The 18,435-nt window shown below is 34.5% G+C and overlaps 1 protein-coding gene across 3 annotated transcripts in view; it reads left to right on the top strand.

Moving 5' to 3' along the window:
• MAP3K7 (mitogen-activated protein kinase kinase kinase 7) overlaps positions 1 to 18,435 on the top strand; it is a 74,384-nt gene that overhangs the window by 32,451 nt on the left and 23,498 nt on the right. For 2 of the 3 annotated variants that reach the window (XR_006384220.1, XM_044245467.1), the window contains exons 8-13: positions 101 to 231; positions 2,031 to 2,112; positions 4,823 to 4,953; positions 5,633 to 5,762; positions 9,296 to 9,376; positions 18,092 to 18,156. Coding sequence is in view for 2 of the 3 variants with exons in the window: in XM_044245467.1 (XP_044101402.1) it covers positions 101 to 231; positions 2,031 to 2,112; positions 4,823 to 4,953; positions 5,633 to 5,762; positions 9,296 to 9,376; positions 18,092 to 18,156 (620 nt within the window). In the remaining variant the exon portion in view is untranslated. The remainder of the gene's footprint in view (positions 1 to 100; positions 232 to 2,030; positions 2,113 to 4,822; positions 4,954 to 5,632; positions 5,763 to 9,295; positions 9,377 to 18,091; positions 18,157 to 18,435) is intronic. The other variant, XM_044245478.1, reaches the window with a different exon arrangement.

Raw genomic sequence — 18,435 nt, forward strand, 5'->3', positions numbered from 1 at the left:
AGATCTATAAAATAAATACTGTATTGGGAGTACATATAAAAAGCTTACACCATTCTTTGGGTAAATCCATTCTTTCTCCCCTTCTAATTTTCAATTATAGGTACTCGACCACCACTGATCAAAAATTTACCTAAGCCCATTGAGAGCCTGATGACTCGTTGTTGGTCTAAAGATCCTTCTCAGCGCCCTTCAATGGAGGAAATTGTGAAAATAATGACTCACTTGATGCGGGTATAATCCTTCTTTTGAGGGGTTTTGGATTTAGGGGAATTTGATATATATACTGAATTTGGGATTTTAAAAGTGAAAAGACATATTGCTGTTTTCTGCTTTATACTTTCCTGTATTATCCAAGTTAGAATGGGCATTTATTACTCATGTAATCAGAGGAGAAGACTTATTTTGGGGGAAATATCTAGTTCTTTATAATGGAAGGGTAGCTTAACTAGATTTCTGAACTTGCTTTTTCCTCCTGCTTAATTTAGTGAACAAATGTGTTTGTTTGGGGGCCTGTTGCCTCATCTGTAATCTGAGAAGCTAAATTAGATGTCTTTATACAGGACTTGGTCATTTTCTTACTTTAATACTTGACAGACTAAATTTGAAATTTTCTTGAGGATAAATCTTCATCAAGCAGTCAAATTTATGTAAGGCAATAGAATGGTTGTATTCCCAGACATGTGTATTTCATGATTTTTATCTTTTGGTGTTTCATTACATATTTTTAGCTTTTCTTGTACCATTAGAAACTTAAACATCTAGGATTTAATAGAAATTTTTAATTTAGAAGAATCCTTTCAAATGATTATCAAAATTTTTTAGTCTATAAGCAGACACTTGAAATTATTTGAATAATTTTAGGCCTCTAGTTTTTGGTACATTAACAAATCTCCCAAGTGGTACTTTGACTTTAAAAGTTCACATACTTATGAAAGTGCCTGAATTTTAGAACAGTAGAATAATTTCTGCTCGGTAGAAGAACCTTTCAGTCTCCTTAAATGTAGACTTCCTAGATGGTCAAAGATTTGTTTATTCTACTGAAAATGATTTGGGTAAACCAAGCTTGAACTAATTTGATTAAAGTTTAACCCATCATATGTGGGTACCAGCTATTTGTAGAATTTTAGGCCCTAAAGATGTGCTTTTAAGAAAACAACTTAGTTTCCATAGTAAGATACTTTAAAACACTGGGATATATAAATTGTTCAGATTGTAATTGTACTTATATCCGCTTTGTCTTATTTGAAAAGAACACCTTTCTTTTTTTCCCTGAATTCTAGGTTGTTGTTGTTTTTTTAAGATTTTATTTATTTATTTGACAGAGATCACAAGTAGGCAGAGAGGAGGGGGGAAGCAGGCTCCCTGCTGAGCAGAGAGCCCCATGCAGGGCTCGATCCCAGGATGCTAAGATCATGACCTGAGCCAAAGGCAGAGGCTTTAACCCACTGAACCACCCAGGCGCCCCTTGAATTTTAATTTTTGACAAGCAAAATTTCCAATATTGTATCTCCATTTTATAGAGGAACAGCATAAATCTGTCTTTGGTATTCAAAATACTCTAACCGTTATTCTCTGACATACCAAACTCAGTTGTCAGACTGACAATAATTTTAACAATTTGAAAGTTTGTATCGGTGCTATGAGAACATAAGTACATTTTACCTAATTATGAGGAATGATACTATTATATTTGATATGTTCCTCTGGAAAAATATAGCTGTTTTCTTGAGGAGTATCTACGCTCTGTGTAAAATAGATACTACTTAAGTACATACACAGCATTGATCACAGTTGAAATTTAAAAGAGTAGCACATTATCATCATCTTTGCAAGTTCACAAACTTAAGGCATATACTGAGTTTAGACCACTATAAATTCAGTATATGCCATAAGGAAAATAAAGCACCATTTCTGCCACTTTCACCTCCCAGGACAAGGAAATAATTAATGTGTATTCTTCAAGTTAATTCTTACAGTATTTATTTTGTATTAAAGAAATTTTAAATTTTGGTTTCCTTTTTCATATATAGTACTTTCCAGGAGCAGATGAGCCATTACAGTACCCTTGTCAGTATTCAGATGAAGGACAGAGCAACTCTGCTACCAGTACAGGTAAATGGATAGATCGGAAAAGTAATAACTTGATTTTTTTTTGTCTCTGTTCCCATGAAATTATAATCAAGAGGCAATGAATGATGTCTCCATTTGCATTTTAATTTCTTCATTTCATATGATTGACTGCAATTTGGATTTCCAGGTGCATCATTGTTCAGGAAGGTACCCAGATTAAAGAGTTACTAAAGTCTTGCTTCCAAGTCTTAGAATTCTTGTATAGTTAAATATAAAAAGATAGTATATTGTATTGCTGGGAATGTCATTCTTTATTTGAAAAATAATCATTTTTACACAGATATGGGTAAATCAAATAATATTAGAAATCATTGTAAATTTTAAAAACTGCATATTTTTTATCATGAACACTCTTCTTTTTGGTCTTTATAGAAGAGTCTATACAAACTCTTATTTAAGAACTCTTATTTTTAGTTCAAAGTTCCTTAGTTTTCTAAATACAAAGTAGTAGTGGGTTCTGTAGTTTGTGATCATCAGAAGAGACAGTAGAAATAAGTCTCCAACTTAGAAAAACTGTGCTTTTCAAAATATATGGCATTTTAAGCACTTATTAATTTAATTACAACTAAAAGATACATGTGCATATGTACACTATATTTATCCTGTACGTAAAATTTTATTTTTACTGAAAAATAATTTTGCTGATGTTTCCTTCACCTCAAAAATAATTACCTTTATTTTAAGCTGGTTTAATATTTTTCCCAAATTCTATTTTTACTGAAAACCTTTAAGTTGCTCTGAATTCTAAAGTGAACTTCTCTAAAACTCCTTTATTTGTTTCTACCACCACCTCCAAACTCTGTTCCTGTTTAAGTACTGTGACTTTCAGGCCTTTGATCCTTCCATCTTTTCACTGAGCCACAGTTCTCTTAGATCCTTCCTTTTATCCTCCCTTCACTTACTTCCAGATAGTTATTATAATTTCTTGTCTTAGGCTTGTTTGACTAAACCACAGATGGTTCAGTCTGACACTCATCTTGCCATTGCCTGTAACTGTGCAACTGAATGTGACTAGGGACAACACGTGTTTACTGTCTTCATATGCTTTAGTGATAGAGTGATGCTGGACGGTTGTACTGTAGTTCAGTCTGTCTCCTCTTGTCTAGATGACTTGATTTTACACGTTAGCCTCTCTCCTCAAACTTCAGATACCTCCTCTTCACTCCTCACTTTTAGCTGATCCTATTTGCCTATTTCTTTGAAAAATTGGAATGATCAGAAGATAGCTCCCAGAGGCTCCCCCACTACATCTGCCCACCTACCTATGCATCTGTGTCCATCTGCTCTACGTTCTTTTTGTTACTATGGCTGAGCTCTCCATGCTTCTCACCAGAGGCAAGCTTGTCTACTTGAACACTGTATCCCATCTGCTCTTTGCAGCAGTTCTTCCCTCAGCCCCTTGTATCACCAGCCTTTCTACTGGAATATATTCCCAGGGCATATATAGTCTGTATTTGCATCCTCTTAGCTTCTCTATTCCTCATTCTCTATTGCCCAGTCTGTTGAGGCTTTTATTATACCACTACTCCAGAATTGCTCTTGTCAAGGTCACCATTTGTCTCCACAAGACTAAATTGAAATGATTTTCAGTTCTCATCATTTTTTTTAAGATTTATTTATTTCAGAGGGAGGAAGGGAGCAAGTGCATCCATAAGCGTGGGGGAAAGGCAGAGGGAGACGGGGAGAGAATGTTAAGCAGACTCCCTGAGGAGCACAGAGCCCGACTTGGGGCTCCATCTCATGATCCTGACATGAACCAAAACCAAGAGTTAGATGCTTAACCAACTGCGCCACCCAAGCGCCCCCAGTTCTCATCTTTTTTGGCTTTCAGCAACATTTGACACAGTTCATTACTTTCTCCTTTTATGTAGCACTTTCTTTAGTTGGTCTCTTGGATATCATATTAGCCTGGATTTCCATCTTCTATCTCTGGCCACTTTCTTGTTAGTTTCCTTTGCTGGTAATTTTATCTTCCCAACCTATTCATGTCAGCATGCCTAGGGCTCAGTCATTAATATTCTTTTGCTTATGCTTATCTCTCTATACTCGTTTCCTCAGTAGTCTTATCCAATATTACAGCTCTGTATACCATCTATTTGCTGATATTTTCTTCCCTTACTGACCTGAACCTAATACTCCTATATCCAACTCCTTACTTGATATCTAATAGGAACTGCGTCTGCAGTTTGGCTCAGGTCATGATCCCGGGGTCCTGGGATCCAGCCCCATGTTGGACTCCCTGCTTGGCAGGAGGCCTGCTTCTCCCTCTTCCACGCTCCCTGCTTGTTCCCTCTCTCGCTGTTTTTCCTCTCTGTCAAAATATATACAAATCTTTAATAAGAACTCAAACTTCCCATTTCCCATTTTCCAAAAACTAAGTTCCTGACATTCCCCTCAAATTTACTTCTCCCGTTGTCTTCCCAACTTCGATTAATGGCCGCTCTGATTTACTAGCTGAGGCTAAGAACCTTATAGTCATCCTTGATTTTTAGAAGACTAAATATTTGGTTCCCTTTTGTGTTATTCTTAAAATTCATTTAAAATGGGTTTGGATTTCTTCATTGGCTTGAAAAGTCTTATTTTGTTCCTGTTCATGTCTTGTTAGTTTAGAAAAGAGTTTAAGTTTCATATTATTGAATGAAGCCTCTGTATTATTCCCAACCTGTAGTCATAAATATTTCTACTTTCCTAGGCTCATTCATGGACATCGCTTCTACAAATACCAGTAATAAAAGTGACACTAATATGGAGCAAGTTCCTGCCACAAATGATACTATTAAACGCTTAGAATCAAAATTGTTGAAAAATCAGGCAAAGCAACAGGTTTGTTTTGTTACTAAAAGTAAAATTATGTGATGACCTTACTAGTAGTCATAACTTTATACTAACTGAAATTATTTGTTATCTTCCATTATACAAATGCTGAATCTTGTTCCAGAAGCAGACAGATAAGAAAGAGACATAAAATGAGATTCTCCTACCATTTATCACTAATCAAATTATTTTCCCTTCTGATGTTTGCTGCCTTTGCCAACAGTGCAGCTCCCTGCCTGTGATGTTCCCTAACTTTAATGGTTGATGATTAAAAATGTAAAAATGCTTAAAAAAAAAAAAAAAAGTAAAATGCTTATTTCTTGGTTCTACTACCCAGTTAAAGGAGTTTGCCCTAAGTCTATCGTTTCATATTGTCCAGATATATTTTTGCTATTATTGATTTAAAAGTATTTTAAGTGATTTCATTCATCTTACCTGTGGCATTTAGGTTAACTAATAATTGTAGCCTTTAACTCCCAACTCCAGTGACTACCCTTTCCTAAAGGCCCTTTCTGGAGCTTGCCGTCCCTTACCTTTGCAGCTTCCTCTCCCTTAAAACTTCCCTTTTCTTTCAGAACAGAACAGAATCCATTAAGGATCTCAGGTGATATCTTTCTCATCCTAGGCTGCCCAGGATTTTTCAGTTTAAAGAGCTTCAGTAATTCAAATTGACCTATAATTTTAACAGAGTGAATCGGGACGTTTAAGCTTGGGAGCTTCCCGTGGGAGCAGCGTGGAAAGCTTGCCCCCAACCTCCGAGGGCAAAAGGATGAGTGCTGACATGTCTGAAATAGAAGCCAGGATTGCTGCAACCACAGGTAAAAGGGAAATAAAAATCTGAAGAGGAATAGAAAGAGTAGTTTTAATTATTTCAGTAGTGGGAGTATTGGGTTTTTGTGTCATAAAATTTTTTAAAGCAGGAAATAGGCTTACAAGATACTTTCTAAGCTTCTAGCAGATAATTTATATGTTTTTCTCCAGTTCCAAATAAAACAGATATGATATGTAAAATGATTTGGATCATAAAATATATTTTTATCAAATGTAATTCTTTCAGCTCGAACATGAACTGAAAATTTAAGTGGAAAATTGAAATTTTGCCAAAACCAGAATGTTTTAGAGGATTTTTAGTGATTCTACTAGAATTTGTGCTGACTTCAAATAATAGCAAATACTTTGTTTTGAAATTAGTAGAAAAATGTACTCTACATCCAAATATGATTTGGCCTTACAATCTGCTCCTCTTCCTTCCAGTAGCAAAAATAGCTAAGTTGGGTGTAGCTAATTCTTTTAATTGCTATATAAAAGATCGTGGTAATTTTATTCAATCTTGTAAAATCTAGCATTTAAATTACATTTTTTCAGTTCTTAAAGGATTAATTACAAAAGCATTGGTTAGCACAAAAACAATTACAGTTGACCCTTGAACATCGCCCAGGTTCGGGGCATTAACCCGCCATGCATTTGAAAATCCACATGTAGGGTGCCTGCCTGGGTGACTCAGTCATTTGAGTGTCTGACAGGGAGTCTACTTGAGCTCACTCTTACTCTCTCACCCCTCTCCCCCGGCTCATGCTGTTTCCCTACATAAATAAATAAATAAAACCTAATAAAATTAAATAAAGAAATAAATAAATGAAAAATCCAGGGGTACCTGGGTGACTCAGTTAAGTGTCTGACTTCAGCTCAGGTCATGATCTGAGGATCAGGGGGTGGAGCCCCATGTCAGGGAAGAGACTCTCAGTGAAGAGCCTGCTTTTCCCTCTCCCTTTGCTCCCCACCCCCTCATGCTCTCACTCTCACTCAAATAAATAAAATCATTAAAAAAAAAAAAAGAAAGAAAAAAAAGGAAAGAAAATTCACATGTAACTTTCAACTCTCCCAGAACTTTACTAATATTGACCTGAAGCCTTACCAGTAACAAATAGTTAACACATGTTTTGTATATTATATGTATTTTCTACTGTATTCTTATAGTAAAGTAAACTAGAGAAAAGAACACGTTATTAAGAATATTGTAAGGAAAATAGGGGCACCTGGGTGTCTTGGTTGGGTGGGCATCTGCCTTTGGCTCGGGTTATGATTCCAGGGTCCCGGGATCGAGCCCCGCATCTGGCTCCCTCTCCCTCTGCTGCTTCCCCTGCTTGTACTCTTTCTCTCTCTGTCAAACAAATAAATAAAATCTTGTAAAAAAAAGAAAATATTGTAAGGAAAATACATTTACAATACTATATGATATATTTTTTAATCACATATAATTAGACCCACACAATTGAAACCCATATTGTTCAAGGGTCAATTGTATATGTTTTATTACCTGAATGAACTTATAACCTTCTTTCCAACCAGGTTTCAGCTTAGTAATGCTGGCTTAATTTGTTTTCTTTCAGTTCTTCCAGGGGTAGAGGGAAGCTAATTATAAAAGTAAATACATTTCTTTTATGGGAAATGTGGAAATGGAAACAAACAACCAAAAAAACAGTTTTTCATAATTGTCCCACTAAGAAATAAACACTTAACAGTTTTGTGTATTTACCTCTGGTCTTTTAACCATATATGTGTATACATGTGTATTTTCATGTATCATGTATTTTCATACACATTTTTTAATTTAGCTAACCAGGTTTGTTTGTTTGTTTGTTTGTTTTTTAGGTCTTTTTTCTCATTCATTCGTTTTGTTTTGTTTTCTAAATAGAAAATTCTCCCTTTTTTGTGGAGCTCTTTTCAGAAGTTTTTCAGAGGACCATCATACTTTACTTGTCTTCATCTAATAATGAACACTGATTGTATCAGCATTAGAATCAGCTAGCTGTAATGGAATATTCAGAATAATAGTGTCTTGAACACATAAGCTTTCTTTTTCACACATAAAGAAATTTGAAGGTAGGCTCTAGGATTATTAGGTACCTGAGCTCATCTGTCTCTGGGCCACAGTCCTGTTGTGTGGCTTCCATCCTCAAGGTTACTTTGTGCTCCAGAATAGCTATCATAATCGGCAGTCATCACATCCACAGTCCAGGCAGCAAGAAAGGAAAATTAGGGAAAGGCCAAAGGGTCCATGCCCAGACTCTTTCAAGGATCTTTACCAGAAGTTCCCCTTAACAACTTCCATATAGATGCCTTCGGCTATAGTAATAGGGTCAAATGGCTACTCATGGCTGCAAGGGAAAAAAGGATTTGCGATTTTTTATCTGGGAACACTGCTATCCTGAGTAACTTCAGGGTTCTGTTGCTAAGAAGGAGGGAAGAATAGAGATTGGCAGGGTACTGGCAGTCTTGGCCACACAGAAGATCTTTATAAATGATCAAGTTGAATGAAGCTCACCAGCTACTAACAAGCCTTCCTGGTCTCTGAATCACAGGTGTTTTTCTGTGGAGTGAGGGCATCTCAGTGTAGTGGCAGATGAATAGTGCACACAGTGATAGATCTTCACACTTGGGGAACCTTTTTGCTTGAAGGATATCATTCAAGTTAGAACTGCTAAATAATGATTACTACTCTAAAAAAAGAAGTGGTGTTATAACGGTTTTTATATCTTTGCTAGTGTCAATTTTCTAGTCAGGCACTGGTTTATAATTATTCCTTACAGAAGTGATATTTCACTAGGTTAAAAACAACCATATTTAAATTATCCTACCCTCTGTAAATATAGAACAGATGCTGTTGAACATCACTGAATTTTTTATAGTTCAGATTTTTTATGATTGTCTTACTTTGAAAAACTCTCACTCTCCAGCTTTTAATACTGTTCACATTTAATGGAAAAGCACCTTGAACTTTGGAAAGTACAGTAAATACTCAGTTTAATAGAAGTATATGTAAATATTTATTTACAAAAGCATAAACATTTCACACTTTAATTCAGTAATTACATTTAATCACAAATTTTACTTTATAGCACACTTCAGGAAACATCTGATTTGAACATATATTCTTGTGTTTGTGTGATTAAAACAAATATGGCAGCTTATTTCTTTTTAACTCCTCTCTCCCTTCCCACTTTCATCCTAGCCCTCCCGTCGCTTATCAGTGATTTCACTTAGGTAGTTTGTTTCTGTGAACATGTTTGAAATTTAGCTTTATTACCTTGCAGCTTTGTTTGTCTCTGTCCTTTTGTTTTCTTTTCCTGCTAATAAAACCAGTATGTGAAACATCTTTATTGATAGTTTGTTTCTCCTAAATCATGCCTTTTCTAAGCATGGATAAAAAGTTAGATAGTTCTGCATGCCATTCTGCATGAAGTATTATTAACATAACTATTTGAAAAGTATTCTGTTTTTGTAGTTAATCATTTTCTGTGTTACTGTTTGTGGTTGTTTGCATGTATACTGTATATATATGTTTTTGCAGCCTATTCCAAGCCTAAACGGGGCCACCGTAAAACTGCTTCATTTGGCAACATTCTGGATGTCCCTGAGATCGTCGTATCAGGTATCATAGACCAACTCAGGTGGTCTAATAGCTGTGGGACCGAAATAATGAGCCCTGGTACTTATAAAATGCTTCTTGCTCCAATTTGTCTAGGACATAAAAATAGATACCTTGCATGCAGTAACTAGGAAGACAGATTGAAAACTATACATTTATATATACTGAAGCCGACTTGACAGGATACCTTAAATCTCCAAAAAGGAGGGTAGTAAACCTTTTCCCAGAAGGGAGAATACTAGCCTAGAATTTTACCAGCTTGCTCGCTGCTTTTAAATGAGCAGATGAGCTGAACCAAGACTTTTTTGCGCCCAGCAGAAAGAGGAAACAACTATCTAAAAATATTTGTTGTCCCTTGACTCCTTTTCTTCCTTATTTTCTACTTTTGGGGTTCCCTCTAGGCTTCCTATCCAAGCCTCTTTCTGTTGGTAGCAAGTGAAATTTGAAGTTAAGAAAAAAGAATTGCTAAATACCATTTTGCCTTAACCTAGAAAATAGAAACAAAATAAAACCAAATGAGATTTGCTACATGGTATCCTGCCAAAGAATCATGGTCAATTCTGATTCTTATATGCTATCAAGAGAATCTTCTTGCAAATTTCATGTTTTTATACCTAACTCACACATGGTACTTCAGCATGTCAAATTGGTAAATTGCTTTTATTTGTTATGGTAGTAATTTCATAGATGAATCTAAATGACCACATTTGACAGAAACTTAAATGGCATATGTAACCTTCATTATTGGTTAATATATGTCATCAGAATTATCATTTATTTCTCTATCTGCTTTGGGTTTTCCTCCACCTCTTCCCCAAAAAGAAATACACAATTTCCCCCACACATATTCATGGGCATGATTTGGGTAAATTCCTCAGCACTCTATACACTGCCTGTAAGTGTGTTTTTAGCATAGTATTGTATCATAGTTGAAAACCTAGAGGTCATTTTCTCGTCTAGTAAAATGAAAAACAAAATAGAGACCATGTCTTTGTTACTTACTACTGATGGTATCAACAGTTATCTGACACAGTGCCTCACACATAGTGTTTAATAAATATGTGCCTATTAAATAAATAAACTGTTATTGACTTCCCATGGCTAGGAACTAGGATACTTACAAAATCTTTATAAATTATAAATTACAAATATGCATAAAACAAATAATACAATTCTTGGGCATTTTGTCTATATAAAACCATTTTATATTAAAGTAATTTTTATTCTTTCAAAATGCTTTTATTCTGTAACACCTTCACTATTGCTGTTCAGAGAGAAGAGTTAACCCATTTCTCACATAGTAATTTCATTTATTGAGTCATGGCCTGCTTACAGAATTAACAGAGTACTTGAGATCATTTTACCTCTGTACTGAAAGGTACAGTGTTTAAGGGAATAATATTTTGACTAAAGAAGTGGGAACACTTAAACGTGCATACTATTAAGCTGTGATTACTTTAAATGTTTGAGTGAATCAGTAGAATTTAGAATTTGGCAGTATAATCTTAATCCATGTCTTATGAATAAGCATTAAGAACACATACACACACATCCATTGAATGATATAGCCAGTACTGTACAAAATAATGAGGGAGAAAAAAGAGAATAATCTTAATGGTTCTCGACCAGGATGAATTTGCCCTCCAGGGGATATTTGGCAACATCTGGAAACATGTTTGGTTGTCACAAGTGGCAGGTGCATATATGGTGAGCAGGACCCTGGGACACTGCTGAACATCCTACCGTGTACCAGATAATCTTCCAAAAGCCAAGAATACTGAGCCTAAAATGTCAACAGTGCCAATGCTGAGAAACTGCTTCAATACTCTTGTGTGGCCTGTAAAGTAGTTTAGAGTACACCATCCTAATTGAGCTCTACAACAGCCTTATAAGTGGGTTACCAGATTAAATTACAGCTCTTTTAGGAATGAGGAACTCAGATCTAATGGGTTTTGAGTGGTTTTCCCAGAGACACATAGCCAGGATCCCAACCTAGATCTGACTCCAAATCACATCCATTTTCTCCTCTTTTGTTTGAGTCAGAGAAGACAGTAATTCTGCCTTGCTCCTGTTTAGCGTTCACATTAAAGAGAGCTCTTTGGCCAGCAGACCCTTTTTTGACACTGAGTCCTTGTTGGAGTCAGGAAACCTTACATCTGCTCTTAATTGCCAGAGCAACAGTGCTGTTCAAATAGAGATGGTATTCAGTAACACGTTTTATTAAATATTCTTGGTGACTTCCCCCACCCTAGATAATCCAAACATTAATCAGTTTTGCTTTCTTTAATAAAAGAATACAAGCACTGAAATTAACAAAGTTGGACATAAAAGCCAGACATTAATGTGTTCTTAAGTTGTATTTTTAAATTAAATTAAATATAAAAATATAACCCATGTTTTGGGAATATTTCAAATGTCTTACATGGCCATTTTAATTTATAAAGGAAGATGATCCTTAATTCCCAAAATTTCTTTGTACCTTCTAGAATTTTTTTCCTGAAAGTCCATTTCCCACAAGCTCTGTGGTCAAACCTCTTGCTATATCCAAACAGGTATTCATGAATACTGGATCCCGTTTGTAAGCATTTTTTTTAAATATAGCTGGGGTTTTTTATCTTATCTGTTATGAATAAGTATTTTGAATAGTACTGTCCATTGCCCAAGTGTAATATACTGAGTCTAATGTACTTCTTAGAATGAGCTGCATCTTTTAATTAAGAGTGTTCTTTTGAGCATCACGAAAACTTTCATGTGTACTTTTGGCAGTGTACAAATACATCTTTTTGAAAGTGTGTCTTGCTTGAACTTTCTTACATGTACCAAGTTTTTAAAATTGTAAAATACACACTGTTACTCTAAAGAGTTGGTTTTTTTTAAATACATTTTTATAGTAACTGAACTGCTTAGTCAGAGGTGAACAAATTCAAGTCTTGTTTTTTGCTTGCTCTTCTGCACTGTTTTGTATTCTGCCATCCTTCCAAGCAATCTGTGGCTTACAATAACTTTCAATAATGTAATAGTCACTCGGGTCATGCAAAAATAGATCTTTAATACCTCAGGAGTTCCTATGGATTAAGCTACACAATTTTTTATACTTTTTCTATATTGACCCTGGCTCTGAAGAAGTATTGGCAATTGTTTGTTGCAGATGACTCCCTTCCACTTTTCTCTATAAGCCACAAAGAGTGGCTATAGATCAATCTGGTTTTTTATTGCCAAGTGACACATAGTTAAGAGCAGATTGCCGGTAGAGTATGACATTTTGCTAATTCTTCATTTGTGGAGAGGGCCCTGCAAAATAACAGTGTTCTACCTAAGCAAAGTAAATATAAATATAGAAGTGTCTTGCTCAGGATTTAAACTGACTACCATTTTCTGATCTATTTGTTTATTGAACATTATAAACTGATAAATTGAAATGAATTTTGAGAAAAAGAAATACTTTCTTAAATGTTTTCCATTAATACTTGGAAGTTTTAAAAGCGTAATCAATTCTCCCTTTTAGCTAGTTCATTTTCATTTGTTTTAATTTTATTTGAGGAAAAGATGAATGAGTGGATTATTATTAGATTGCTTTAAATTTACTTATTTTTTCCTCCAAGATCTTAATAAAAATGTGAATTTTTGTTTATTTGGTTCTTCTATTTGGATTTTCTTGACTTTCATTTTTTTGTGTCCAGGCTTCCAAGGTTCTATTTTTTTCCCCCATCTTCATCCCAGATACTCAAATGAAATAGGCATTATGAATTAATGAAGTTATATAATACATTTTGATAATATTTACTAGTATTAGAATACCTCATTTATATTTCTTTCAAAAATCCAGGTGTCAAAGATCACCAGGTAAAATGTCAAAAAAAAAGTTAACAGGAGCAACAGCCTTTTCCCATTTAAAGCATGGAATAAGACACTGGGTAGTTAATACAAATTTTGTTCCTGGCTTTAGTTTCAGTAATTGAAAAAAATCAGCAGTTCTGCTCTGGAGGCCTTGTGTGAATAATTACAGCATTTAAGGAAATCAACTGCAGTAATAAAGCATTTTGAAATCCACTGAAAAGATAACAATCAAACACATACATACATATATACTGTATACTGCCTTTGAAAGATTTCACTGAAACATTAGTCTTCTGTAGTTCCTTACTTTTTAATATGAAAGCCCTTACACACAGTTTATACCAGATTGATTACTATCCTAAGATGATATATATTTACAAATATTGCAAAAGTAAATTTTTCCAAATACTGATGCTGTATGACTACCATAGTTATAGTATATATACATCTTTTAAAAAGTAACCTTCAAAGTTTTATAGAATATTTATGTCTAAACAGTTTTTATGCTGTTATACTCAATAATACTGAATTTCTTAGGTTACACTAAATTATAATTTTTGCGTTCATGTAAAACACTTGAAAATTCTCATTTATTCCAAAGATAAAAATTGCTTTAATGTGCTTCTGTTTGAGAGCCTTGAACAGTGGCGCTTTAGTATACCTTTGATAAAGCTAAAATAATGTTGCATAGCATTTTAGAATCATAGAGTGCTTTAACCAGAGGTGATTTTTCTGTCTTACATGCAGTTCTTAAGGATATAATAAATAATAAAGATTGAATGTGCAGATATTTCTTAGTTGTATAAAATGTTTATGCCTAGGTCCCTGAAGAACCTGAATTTAATTGATATTTTTTGTTTGTAATACTGTTCTTAAAGCTGAAAGAAACTTCAGGTGTCCTTATGATTGCAACTACATTTAGACATCTTAACTGAGAAAAGGTTAATGAATATTTGCTTTTAATATGCCAGACTATTTAGCTCTGTATTAGTTGTTTTCATGAGTATAATGAACAGTTAAATAGAATATGGGAAAATCTAAGCATATTTAACAAAAATAAATGGATAGTTGAGTTTCTTGTACTTGAGTCTTTTCCTCCTTCAGAAGTTTCAGAGATCTTAGATCATAGGCAAACAGATTGGCCTGGTGGGGATTGCGGGTGGAGGGGTGGAGGGGTGGGGGAGGGTAGTGCAGTGAGGGCTTTGTACAATCCTGGACAGGATTGTACAAAGGCTACGATACTGTTCAGAGGCACTTGGGCACTGTTTTGCTTTCTCCCCTCAGGACAAGACTATAACCTTATAATACTATATTTAGTTCAAGAACCAGTAGATTCTGTTCATAAACATTACTTTAACTCTAAGTACATCAATTGTTGTTGTAGTTTTTCCACCCAAATAGTGCAGTGCTGGTGTGAAGAGATAGTGAGGTAAAAAGTGTAGCTCTGGCAAGTTCCTACCTTGGACACGTAGTGTCATTAGCAGGTAGAAACCTTTGAATTTGGGACTCTGTGGCCCAAGGAGAGCTATGCTGAAATACTTCGGCTTCTGTTGTGTGTAGCCACCTCACCTTCAATAAAATTCTGTAAATGTGGCTAATTAAAAAGGAAGTTCATCTAACCAACATTAAAGAGAACATTTAGTAGTCTTTACATATTGTAGCCTATCAAGATAACATTTTGTAATCGAAAAACTAATAAAGCTAGTTTGTTAGAAAGCAGAGTATCACTAATAATTACTTCCCTTTGGTAGGAGAAAAAAACACCCACCGTGAGGGGCCTTCTAAGGAATGAGGCAGAATTTGTTGAAATAAAAGAATATGAAATTTGTGGCAGCCTAAATGAGAACATATATTTTTAAATTGCATGATTTAATGTGAAGCAGTGATATAACACAACAGTGTGTAGTGCTGTACAAATTTTTAAAATTTTATATATTTTACACATGAAGACACAATTTTAATATTTTTGCTATTAAAATGTATACCATTCCGTTTTTAATTAAAAATTCTAATTAAAGCATTTTAATGAATATGTAATATTAATATTTTTATATTTGTTATTTATATAATTATTAATATTTTAATATTCAAAACTTATGAATCTCAAAATTTCCAACATTTGTCAAGAGATGTCTCCAGGAAAATGTAGTGTTGATTTTGACATAAAAAGAATATTAAAGAAGTTTGGAAAATAGAAAAATAAGAGTAATTAAGGTAAGGAAAACAGTGAGCTTACTTAAATCAATAAGAAAAGCCACAGGAGTGTCTAGAAAGGGCTCTGTTCAAATACCAGTTCAGTAAATGAGTTATATTTCAAAGAGAAGCTTTTTGAAGAGATGTATTCTGTTTTTGTGACATTAATTGTAAAAACAACTGAATTGACGAAAGTTGCTGTTTCAGCCACACTTTGGGGAGAAAGGGGGTTTGTGGGGGCATTATGATGGGCTAGGGATATAGTTTATTCCTTTTGTTGCTCTTACTCAGAGAAGTTGTTCTAAAAAAATACCTCTTGTTCCCTGTGTAAGTCCTTAAAGTTCCGGAATTTATTATAAAATGAAATACTCAGGACATCATTTGCAGGTTTCAGATTCCTTGTTCAGGCATCTGTGGACATCATACTGACCCTCAATTCTACTTTTTTCATTTATACTACCATGTGTAATATAGGTATGCACATATCAAAGAACCATGAAAAAATATAGAATGAGTTTCTAAATTAGTTTTTAATTGCAAAAAAAAAAAGTTCAGACTCCAGCTAAATTTACTGAGAACACAACCCAGTAATTTTCATTTGCAATAATAGGAGTTTTACTTTTTTTTTACATTCACATTTCCAAATTATGACTAAAACTTAATATTGGAGCAACAAGTATTTGTTGATTACAGTACTTTTTTGCTTTGTCTAAACTTTGCCAGATGGTTTCTGCCATGGTTATGCTAATTAAAATGCATTGCCTAATATGCTTGCTTTGACTCATTTTGTAGCTTGAAGATTTCTCATTTTAAGGCATTTGTTAACTGTGTCCACCTCTTATTTACCCTACTTCCTTAAAAATTTTTATTCCCCTTCATCCTACCCTACTTAGATTTGAGTTTGTTTTTGTTGTTATTGCAGTAGTGATGTAATGATTTTTAGAGACATGTGCTGGGTGGTTCCCCAGATTCACAAATGTTGCTAATCTGAAAAGAGAATTCCAGACGCTTTTTTATAAGCCTGTCTCATCTCAGCTAATTTTAGAATGATTGTGTTGAATGAAGTGTGCCTAAAATTGCTTATTAGTCATGGTGGTAGGGATCTTTTTGTCCTCAGGAAACAGGGAGAGTTAAAAACTTTCACAAGAGTATCTTAGTGTGCCTGATTCAACAGATGTGCTATTATTTGTGTTATTTTAATTTGTATCCAAAAGTTGGAACTTGCGGGGGACCTGGGTGCCTCAGTTGGTTAAGCGTCTGCCTTCAGCTCAGGTCATGGCCCCGGGGTCCAGGGATCAAGCCCCACATGCAGCTCCCCGCTCAGTGGAGAGCCTGCTTCTCCCTCTCCCTCTGCTGCTCCCCCTGCCTGTGTTCTCTCTCTCTCTCTCTCTCTCTCAAATAAGTAAATAAATAAATAAATAAATAAAATCCTTTTTTTAAAAAGTTGGAACTTGGAATGGAATGAAATGAAATTTGAAGTAAATTTGAGCTAAAATTATGCAGAGAATTCTAAAACATAGTTTAAAATGAAAAAAAAACTGATGTCTTATAAATTGAAGTGTAGCTATAAACTTGAGTTTTTATATTTGCTACATATTTTACTGTATTAAACATTCTGTGTAAGGTCCTTTTAGTTTACATACAAAATAATAATGGGGTCACATGGATTAAGATGCTAAATTATATTGCTCTTTGGTTTAAAATAAGATACTGAGGATTATAGAAATACAAAATTTTAAGAATGAATTCTCTCTGCTAATTGGACCAAAACTGTTACAGTGTACATTCTCAAAGCTGCCTACTAGTTTAGAAATTATGTAGCTTTCAGAGTCAAAAGAATTTTGAGTATTGTATCAGCTGTTTCTCACAATATTTTTGTGTTTCCTTTTAGACAGCTGATCTCTCATCTTAAATGATACCATATAAACAGCTCTTGCCCAAATAAAAGTACTGAGTGAAACTTTTGCTTAATTCATTCTATTTTGCTTATATTTTTAGAATTTTTTCGTAAACTGAATTTTAGATTAAATTATTATTAGCATGGACGTTCCTAAAGCAGCCCATTTCAATAAGCTGTATATTTGAGAATGGAATGAGCGTCATTCTTCTTCAGTAGGAAATTAAAAGAGTTGTTCACCAGTAGTAAATTACTAGATTCTGACAAAGACTAATGGGGTTAAGTGTGACTCAGTATAATAAACTTAAGCCTAAGCATCCTTTTAGGCTCTGAATGAACAAGGTACTGTTGTTGGGTAAAGCCAGTCATGTCATACTACCTGCTGGCTAGCTGTCTTGCTGTAGAAATTGTAACGTAAGGCCCTTGAAATAGATGCCATCATCAGCCCCAGCCCACAAACATTCATCTATTTAAATACATGACAGAAGATGGTGCAAGAGAGTTCAGCAGCTATTCATGTAGGGTAGAAGTAGGACCTACTTTGTTGGAGGCTGGCAACTTTTGAGTTAAAACTCTGCAACTGTTTCTCTTCCTTTCCTTACAATGTTCTCTTCTTTTCTTTTTTTTTTTTTTTTTAAACAATAAACTGACTTAACTATTTTTCCCACAAACATTTTGTATAGATCCAAGGAGCAACAAATTCCAGCTTCCTACTGTAGCAGTAACATCCTTGTTGTCTGTTTGAATAGATCTGAGTATTCTACTTTTTTTTTTTTTTTATCTTTTAAAAGGCAACGGACAGCCAAGACGTAGATCCATCCAAGACTTGACTGTTACTGGAACAGAACCTGGTCAGGTAAGACTTAACATTTGAATTCTCTGTCATTGAAGAATTTTGCAGAATTAGTTTGCAGAATTGGTTTCATGAGTTAATCTAAAGTTGTGGTAGAGAAGTTCATTGGCACCTGAATTTAAATACTTTGGGAAAAAAAAGTGTAGATGCCATTGTTAGCTTAACTTGAAGGATAGTTTATCATAGTAGGTTGATTAATTCAGTAGTATTCCACGTGCATTATATATATATGTTTTTATATATGATTTAATAAAGAAATACCAACTTCATAGTTCAATAGTT

Source organism: Neovison vison, chromosome 1, assembly GCF_020171115.1.
Source record: "Neovison vison isolate M4711 chromosome 1, ASM_NN_V1, whole genome shotgun sequence".
In the NCBI taxonomy this organism is placed as follows: domain Eukaryota; kingdom Metazoa; phylum Chordata; class Mammalia; order Carnivora; family Mustelidae; genus Neogale; species Neogale vison.